Genomic DNA, 9,048 nt, shown 5'->3' with positions numbered 1-9,048 from the left:
AATATCTAGAAAGTTCCTCTGTCCAAGGTTAAACCAAGTTTCTAAACGTCATCTTTCTTGACCAAGAATGTGTGTCTTCAAAGAGAAATTAAATATAAAAAAGCAGATAAAATCTTGTAGATTCTGGTGGGGTTATATTCCCATTACTTCAGAAATATCAAAATTGGTAAGACATGTCAATGGTGACAACTGTTGTGCTGAACAAAGACCAAGAGGCAAGGTTCTAATTAAGAGTTGCTTTGTCCCACAAGGGACATTTGCCAATGTTTAAGAGACATTTTTGGGTGGCACAACTGGGCAGGGGTAATGGTGACTCCTAGTCAATAGCAATCAGGAGTTCTGCTAAATATCCTACAAAGCGCAGGTCAGTCCCCAACAACAGAGAATTATCCAATCCAAATGTCAATGTTGCAGAGATTGTGAAACCTGGGTCTATAGTACCAGAGGGAAGGTGGCTGACCTCTCACCAGCACAGCCAGAAGCTGCAGTTCCTCTGAGCTTGCACAGGAAGAAGGAAGAGCTACCTTTCCTTACCATTACCTCCTTGTGCCTTGGCAGGTATCTGGGCACTCCCTGCTTGTCCAGGCAGTAGACAGTGGCATTCGTGCAATGTCAGCAACTGCAACTGTCAACACTGATATTTCTGATGTGAATGACAACAGCCCAGTGTTTACACCTGCCAACTACACTGCTGTGATTCAGGTAAGTGAATGATGCCTGCCAGACACTCCTCTGTATACATTCAGCCCCTTCCTCTGCTGTGGCTTACTCATTGTCTTAGTGAGTTGGGGCTGCTATAACAAAATATATTAGACTAAATAATTATAAACAACAGAAATTTATTTCTGACTGTTTTGAAAGTGGGTAAGTGCAAGGTCAAGGCCTTAGCGGATTTTGTGACTGGTTAGGGCTTAGTTTCTGCTTCATAACAGTAACTTCACGTTCACTCAGTCATCTTGTATAATGACACCAATCCTTCCCAACCCTCTACCTCTTTCCACTATTGTGTTGGGAGTTAGGTATCAACATATGAATCTGAAGAGGACACAAACATTCAAACCATAGCACTCATTAGGTTTTACTATTATTATTATTAGTTAATATTAACTTGGCCACTCTTAGGGCAGGTATGAAAAGAGCCTGATTTTCTCCTACAACTGATGAGTAAATGTTGACAAAAACTGTGAAGAACCAGTTCTTTCAAGGATCAGAAGTTTTATGTGCACCATCTATCCCCACAATGAACTGGGAATTGGATGACAGGTTGACTCCCACTTTACAGTTGAAGCAGTTAAGGATCTGTGAGGTTTAGTTCATCCAAGATCATGCAGTTGGCAAGTGGTAGAGTCAGGATTTGAATCTGGGTCTGTCTTCTGCATATACATCTTTAAGCAACTTGGTGTTATTTTTGGAGGGGAGGGAGATCAGTCTGAACCATTTTATCAGTCAAAGAGAAATTGGGCTTCAGGATAGTACTGCTACTCATCAAAAATTAATCTTCCATAAGCAATTTGTTTAACTCTTTAAATACACTTGCCCTTTAAAATTGGACTGCAAAAATTAATCTTTTTCCCATTTTTTTTATTCAGAAGATATTTCATGAGCATAATTCTAGGTCTGAGCTTCCTTTACTTCCCAGTGTTTCTAGAAGCTAGAAGTTCAGTGCTAGGAGGCTCAGGAAATCCAGACTGAGAACACTGTCAGAGTGGAGGAATTTTGGGAGATAGATTGATGTGCATGTCTTGGGAGAGGTACAGATATTCTAGAGAAACAGCTCTTGCCTTATCTGGTTTGACTTCACAGTTGCTACCAACTCCTGGGGCTTTGTAGGCAGAAGGTAAGAGAAAAGTGGCCAGATCTTAAGAGGTCCCTTTGGAAGAAGATTGAAGACTAACTCTGGCCATCTAAAACCAGCCTCCCCTGAGCTCAGTGCTGCCGAGTTGTCTGGAAATCAGGCTGGAAGGCAGACATAAAAGAAGCAGCCAGCTGCTTGTTCCTACCTCTTTGTCAGCACAATCTTGTTCCTTTCCCCAGGTGGAGTTTGCTTTTTCTCTTGTCTGATGCTTCCTCCAGCAACTGTGTGTGCCAATTGCTCCCTGCTTCCCCAAAACTTCATCCAGGCCTGAACCTTCCTTCATTCCTTTCTCTCAGATTGCTCATCTTTGTGACTGTGGTCCACCAGGGTCTTTATGTGTTGTTCCCAAAACAAAGCAGGCTTTGCCTACTCAACGTTCAGTTTTATGAATGCATCCATCAGCTTGAAGGACTGTTTTCAGATGCACAACTGGAAGTCAGTGGTAAAAGAACTGAGAGTCTCAGTCCTTGAGCAGTGACTGGGTCCCATCTCTTCACACAGGGCTCAGTATAATTTTTACTCCCTTCTTTCTCAGATGGTGACCTTGAGGGCACACACTCTCTCACTCTCTTCTGTGGAGGAAACAATCTCACAGAGTGAGCAAACAAATCAATAATCTTCTGTTTTGTGTGGTGCTGAGTACATTGTCAGTGTGAAATACTAAATCTTCACTGCCTGAGAGGTCCCACGATGGGTTCTAGAGGGAGGTGATGTCTAGTGTTTGATGACCAACAGGGCACTGAGAGACGGAACAGAATAAAAGGTCTTTGAGATCACCTTCTCTTCTTCCTTCGAAACTGTGCCTCTCTTTCCCTAACTGAGAATGGCTTCTTTATTCTTTTTTTTTTATTTTAGTTTTATTCGTTTATTCACATGTTCATACATTGTTTGGGTCATTTCTTACTCTAACACATGGTTTTCATTAGGTTAATTCTCCACACAAAACCCAAGCAGGCTTGCCCTCCAAGCTGCAGTGGGCCACTGTTGCCATCTAAACAACCCAACCCACTTAATCCTTAATTTGATGTATAGGGAGGCCTAAACTAATAAAGCTGACTTCTGGCCAAGGCTGTGATAATGCTGGAGTCCAGAGTGGGGCAAGGAAGCCAGTGTCTGAGCTACAAAGAGTTTCATTAGGCATTTTCAAAGTGAGGAAGGTAATGTTTGACCCAACGAGGAGCTATAAGGAGGCTTTGTACTCCCAGTTTGGGGAAGAGACAGAGAGAGGTTCTGCAAAAGAATGCTTGGATAATAACCTTAGGTCTTCCAAAAATTCAGATGAAGTTCAGGATTCCTTTTCTTTTCACCCTCAAATTGAAAAATATGCTGCCCCCTTTCTCTCCCCTGGAGAAACATGGCACAATTGTGTTGTGGAGATGGGTTGTGACGCTCCCATTTTCAATCTGACATATGCCTTTGTATATTGACTGGGAATCTTCTAGCATGACCCTCCTCCAAAGTCTGATGTGACATTATATAGCAGTGTTGGACATCAGCATAATCATGTTGTTACAAGTGTGTAGATGTGCCTTCCCATCACAACAGGGAGATGTTTTCTTGGCCTCAAAGGATTTCCAACATAGTCACAAAATCTGGAGAGAGCATTTTTTTCCATAGCTCTTCAGGTAAAGGTAGGGCCCTGCAAGCCCATGGAGAATGAGGTGTAACCCACGGCATTCTTGGAACCCATAAACCTGTTTAATATGAGCAACTGGGTTCAACCTGCAGAGTACAGTGATGTGGGGCAGTTAGGAGGAAGCAGCCACAGATGGCAATGGTGATGCTTGCAGACACCAGCATGTCTTTCAGAAGACAAATTAAATATCTCAGGAAATTCCTTCTGCTGAAACCCTGGCTTTCCCCCACAGTACTCTCAGCTGGTAATGATGGGGTTTCTAAAACGTAAAGAAAGGTGTAATTTTATCTTCCTTTTTACTGTTCTGCCTTGTGCAGGAAAATAAGCTAGTGGGCACGAGCATCTTGCAGCTGGTGGTGACAGACAGAGACTCCTTTCAAAATGGGCCTCCCTTCTCATTCTCTATTTTGTTGGGAAATGAAGACCAGGAGTTTGTGTTGGATCCTCATGGGGTCCTTCGGTCAGCAGTGGTCTTCCAGCACACAGAGTCTCCAGAATATGTGCTGTGTGTCCAGGTATTGCCTTGTTCTCTGTCCACGTCAGTCTGCCTTTCTCTCTCATACTTTTTCTCTGCTTGTTGGTTGGTTTTTCTTTATTGAGCAAATCAACATAATTCATTACTATGAGGGAATGTTCCCCTTTTAATCTCAAATTTAGTTTCACTCTAATAAAAGCAGATTCTGCCCGTGAAAGCGAACAGGAAGGAAGAGAAGCATCATTGTTCAGGAAGGACATTCCTGTAAATTGTACCTGGAAGAGGGTCACTAGGCCTCAGTCTGCATTATAAAAATTCCAGCAGTTCTAATTGGCCACAAAGACTCATTGGGGACCAATAAGGGGCCAAATGGGGGCCAAAGACTCATGCTTGCTCCTTTACACTGAGTGTTATTTGCTACATTGTCTCCCTTGAGGAAACTACCAATAATTGTCACAGTAGGATTTAGTCCTATCATGGCCTCTGCTTGATAGACCTTCCCCAGTGAAGCAGGAGGGATGCTGGCACTGCCTCCCAGCATCATAGCCCCTCAATATCATTGACACACCTGAAAAGAATTAGACAGAGAAACAAGAGAAGTGGGTACACAAAGGGTTAAAAAAAAAGCAGAAAAATGGAACAAACAAAATGAAAATATGAACTTTCCCAATACCAAGATTTGGATCCCACTGGCAACACTGAATGACTTTTCCAGCCCACTCTTGTCCCAGAGGGCAACCTAGACCCATTATGAATGGTGGCAATGACAGTAATAGTGACTCTTTGTTTTGGCATGGCATTGGATGCCATGTCTTTGGGTAAGTTACAGCTTATTATGCTCCATGGAGCTGTCCAAATTAGTAAATGCTGGCTTTGAGCATGTTTCTGAACTGCCCAATTGCCACTCCTCCTCCAATAGTAATAAATTAATAATTTTACATCACAGTGTTGGGACTCAAGAGTCGGGGGAGCTTTATGGCGTCTTCTCACAGCAGAAGTACAGTTCTTTGCAAACTGTATGGTCTGGGTAGTTGTTAGAGAGCAGGTATCGCATCTCAGGCTTAGGATCCCCACAGTGAGCCCTCTCCTCCTCCCTGATATTAAGACCTGCCAGGTCCCATGTATTCCTCTTTCCTGTGTGCATCACTGCACTTGTTGAGCCTGCTTTGTCTCCTATTGCTCCATTCTTATACTATTACCATGGGAGCCTCCTGGGTGATTCCTATGGTTTTAGCCACATTCTTCTCTGATCCAGCCCTACATTAATCCCTCCTACATTAATCATTCCACTTTGATTATGTCATCCCCTGAAATAAGAGATAAGCAAACTACAACCCCTGGGCCAAATCCTACCTGCAGCCTATTCTTATAATAAAGTTTTATTGTGATACAGCCTGATCCATTCATTTTCACCTTACCAAGCAACTCTATGGTTACTTGTGGTTGCAATTAAGGCTACAACCCACAAAATCTAAATTAGTATCAGTTATCTAGTACAAAATATGTTTGATGATGCCTGCCCTGAACTAGAACAATCTGTACCTTTTCAGAACTTGAATTCAGACTGCAAGCTGAATTCTGGCCCCAGACTTTCAGATTCTGAGAATCAGGGTGTTTAGGCTGCCAGCACCTTCCAACCCTGCTGTGGCCACATTCCCGTTGTTGTGTCACCTTGCACTCAGCAGCTTCATGCCTGTCTGTCACCTTTTTTGGCCTGTGACATTGGAGGGGCCACTTCTGGCCAGCCTACAAAGTTCAAACTCATCACTGTCCTTTTAAGCACTCCACAGTTTAACTTCAAGTTTAACCTAATTTACCAAACTTATTTCTTCCCATAGGAAGCCTAGATTTCAGCATCTCTGGCTCACATATTCTATCTAATAAAACATTTGGTGATGAGAATAACAAAAATAGCAGCTGTGACATGAACCATCATGTACAAGTATTTCTGTGGGTTAGACCTGCTTTGGCTACTTTGCAATTGCTCTTATAATTCTCACAAGAACCCCACAATGCAGACACTACTGTTTTACTCAAGTTAAAAATACAAAAGTTGAAGCTCACAGAAGTTACATAACTTACTCAAAGCCAGACACGGAGTGAGTGGCAGAGCTGAGATTCCAACTCAGCCCTGTGTGATGCCCAGACACTTGCTCTCACATTGCTTTCCACAGATAAGGACACATCTTCCCTGATCTCACTTGACCTGCAAGATCACTGTGATCCCACATCCTCAGACATCTGCCCGTGTACCCTACCTGGGGGAGTCTGTCCTTCTGAAGCCCTATGCACTGACTGCATGTGGCAGGGTGCCCACTAAAGACCTGTTGTCGGAGTGGTTGTTTCATTGAATCTTACATAAAGAAGGGAGAAAAAGCACTGGTGGCTCACTCTTATAATCCTAGCTCTGAGGGCAACTGAATTGAAGGATCATGGTTTGATGCCAGCCTGGGCAGATAATTCACGAGACTTTATCTCCAATAACCTGAGCAAAATGGACTGGAGATGTGATTCAAGCAATAGAGGACTTGCTTTGCAAACACGAAGCCCTCGTTAAAACCCCAGTCCCACCAGAAAAAAAAAAAAAAGGTGGGGGGGAAGGTCTTTTTCAGGCTACCTATTTTGTCCTTTGGTGTGCCAGGTTTTACTCTAAACTTCACTGTTGTATGAGTCCCATTTAAATAATGTTGTTTCTTAAGTGTTCTGAAAGGTACCATCTGGTCCAATCAAAATGAAAGAATCCAATAGAGAATAAAGATTCCATCTCCAAGTCACTCCTCTTCCTCAAACACACATCCTCAGCATTTTTCAGAAGAGTGACAGGGGATGGAGGAAGACGCAAACCTGGTTAAAAGTAAAGACATCACATCTCTCTGAGAGTTTGCTTTTTAATTATTATGATTTTTTAACTTAATTCCTTGCCTTTACCTTTTGGTTGCCCTAGGCGAAGGACTCAGGCAAACCACAGCAAGCTTGTCATTCCTACATTCGAGTGCGGGTCATCGAGGAAAGTATCCACAAGCCCACAGCCATCCCCTTGGAAATTTTCATTGTCACCATGGAGGATGACTTTCCTGGTGGGGTCATTGGGAAAATCCATGCCACAGATCAAGACATGTATGATGTGCTCACATTTGCCCTGAAATCGGAGCAGAAAAGCTTGTTCAAAGTAAACAGTCACGACGGGAAAATCATTGCCTTGGGAGGCCTGGACAGTGGCAAGCATGTCCTAAATGTGTCTGTGAGTGATGGCCGCTTCCAGGTGCCCACTGATGTGGTTGTACACGTGGAGCAACTGTTACGCGAGATGCTGCAGAACATCGTCACCATCCGCTTTGACGACGTGTGCCCTGAGGACTTCGTGGGGCTGCACATGCATGGGTTCCGGCGCACCCTAAGGAATGCAGTTCTCACTCAGAAGCAGGACAGCCTGCACATCATCAGCATCCAGCCTGTGGCAGGCACCAACCAGCGGGACATGCTGTTCGCAGTGGAGATGCACAGCAGCGAGTTCTACAAGCCAGCCTACCTGATCCGGAACTGTCCAGTGGCAGGCGGCACCTGGAGAACGTCATGTGCATCTCAGCTATCCTGGAGAAGAACTGCTCGGGTCTGGACTGTCAGGAGCAGCGTTGTGAACAGGGCTTGTCACTGGATTCCCACGTGCTCATGACCTATAGCACAGCTTGCATCAGCTTCGTGTGTCCACGTTTCTATAGGAACGTGCGTTGCACCTGTAATGGTGTGTTTAGAGTTTCCTCCCATCTCCCAAGATTTTAGGAGTGGATTGGTTGCCATTTATGATACCCATAAACTCACCAGCTGAATATTAACTGACCACCTACTATGTGCCCAATAACCACGATGGATTCTGGGGCTGCAGGAGAAACAATACAAGCCAGTCCCGTTCCCATGGAACTGTAGCTTAGTGAACAGCACAGACAGCCAAGGTCATGTGACATGCACTGTTAGAAGTATAAGATACTTCATAGAGGCACAGTGAGAGGGGGACTTCCTACAGGTTGAGATAAAGGTGAAGTACGAATTAAGGAAGGAGAGGGAGAGTGTCCCAGGTAAAACGCATTTGGTTTGAGGAAGGTTTAAAGATGAGAGCAAGGATCCTACAGGAAAGCTTTCCTCTGGCTGGAAGGAGGCAGTGAGACTGGAGAAGCAGGCCCAGTGTTCACAGGAGAGTCATTAGCACAGATGACAAATTTAGAAATTATCCCAAAATAGGGGTGGGGTGGGCGGGGAGCTATTGACTGATTTGAGAAGGTCCAGTCCAGAGGCAGGAAAACAAGTTTAGAAGCTGTGGCAGAGGGGAAGAGAGACTCAATTTGCTTCAGTTAAAAACAAGGGCCATGGGTCCAGGAGATCAATCAAGGGATGGATTCAGCCCTCAGAGCTGCAGGGCAGAATGGTTCCTGTTCATTGATGTGATTATAGTCATTGAATCTCGACCTTTGCTGGTCAAAGGCAGTAGCTATGTAGAGTCACATGTCCATAGTGATCAGTGAGAAGAATTGCTCTCTCACTCTCTCTTTTCCTTTCTTTGATGTGTGGAGCCATAAATTCATTGCCCTTTTCTATAAAATTTGCACCCACAGATTTTCTGTCCATTGTGAACTTGATCCATGGGATTGCAGCCAGAAGGAAGGCCCTTTGTAAACCATCCCTGTAGGTAATTGGGGACAGGTAGAACCCCTGACCTCTTCCTTTACAGAAAGTTCTTGGTTGCATTTTGGGAAAAGTACTCATCACTAGAAAGAGGACCTAGGGGTCACAGGTCCTTCCAAGAGATATTTTGACAGCTTCCAAGCAGCCCAGAAGCGTGCCAGGCACTTACCTGTGGTTCCCAGTGACTTCTGTTTGCATTTCCATCAGATAGATGCAGTGATAACCAGACCTGTGGAATATGTAAATTAGCTACAAAGTAACTCAGAGCATGCATGCTAGGTGAAATGCAGTCTTGACAGATGTCATCAATATGCAGAATTTATGGATGCCAGCTGTCTAGGCCTTGCCTAAATGTCTTTTGCAGGCAAACTGATTTATGCACCAAAGCTCTGCTGGGGCCTGTAT

The 9,048-nt window shown here is 44.2% G+C and overlaps 1 protein-coding gene across 1 annotated transcript; it reads left to right on the top strand.

Annotated features, from left to right (window-relative positions):
• The first annotated feature begins 561 nt into the window (after positions 1-561).
• On the top strand, positions 562-7,704 carry LOC109676995 (protocadherin Fat 3-like). Its single transcript, XM_074083171.1, has 2 exons — positions 562-702; positions 6,911-7,704. The coding sequence occupies exons 1-2, from the start codon at positions 610-612 to the stop codon at positions 7,637-7,639; spliced, it is 822 nt and encodes a 273-aa protein (XP_073939272.1). The 5' UTR covers positions 562-609; the 3' UTR covers positions 7,640-7,704.
• Positions 7,705-9,048: the final 1,344 nt, after the last annotated feature.

This window comes from Castor canadensis, chromosome 1 (genome assembly GCF_047511655.1).
Source record: "Castor canadensis chromosome 1, mCasCan1.hap1v2, whole genome shotgun sequence".
Classification (NCBI taxonomy): Eukaryota; Metazoa; Chordata; class Mammalia; order Rodentia; family Castoridae; genus Castor; species Castor canadensis.
This window is presented reverse-complemented; position numbering and strand designations above follow the sequence as displayed.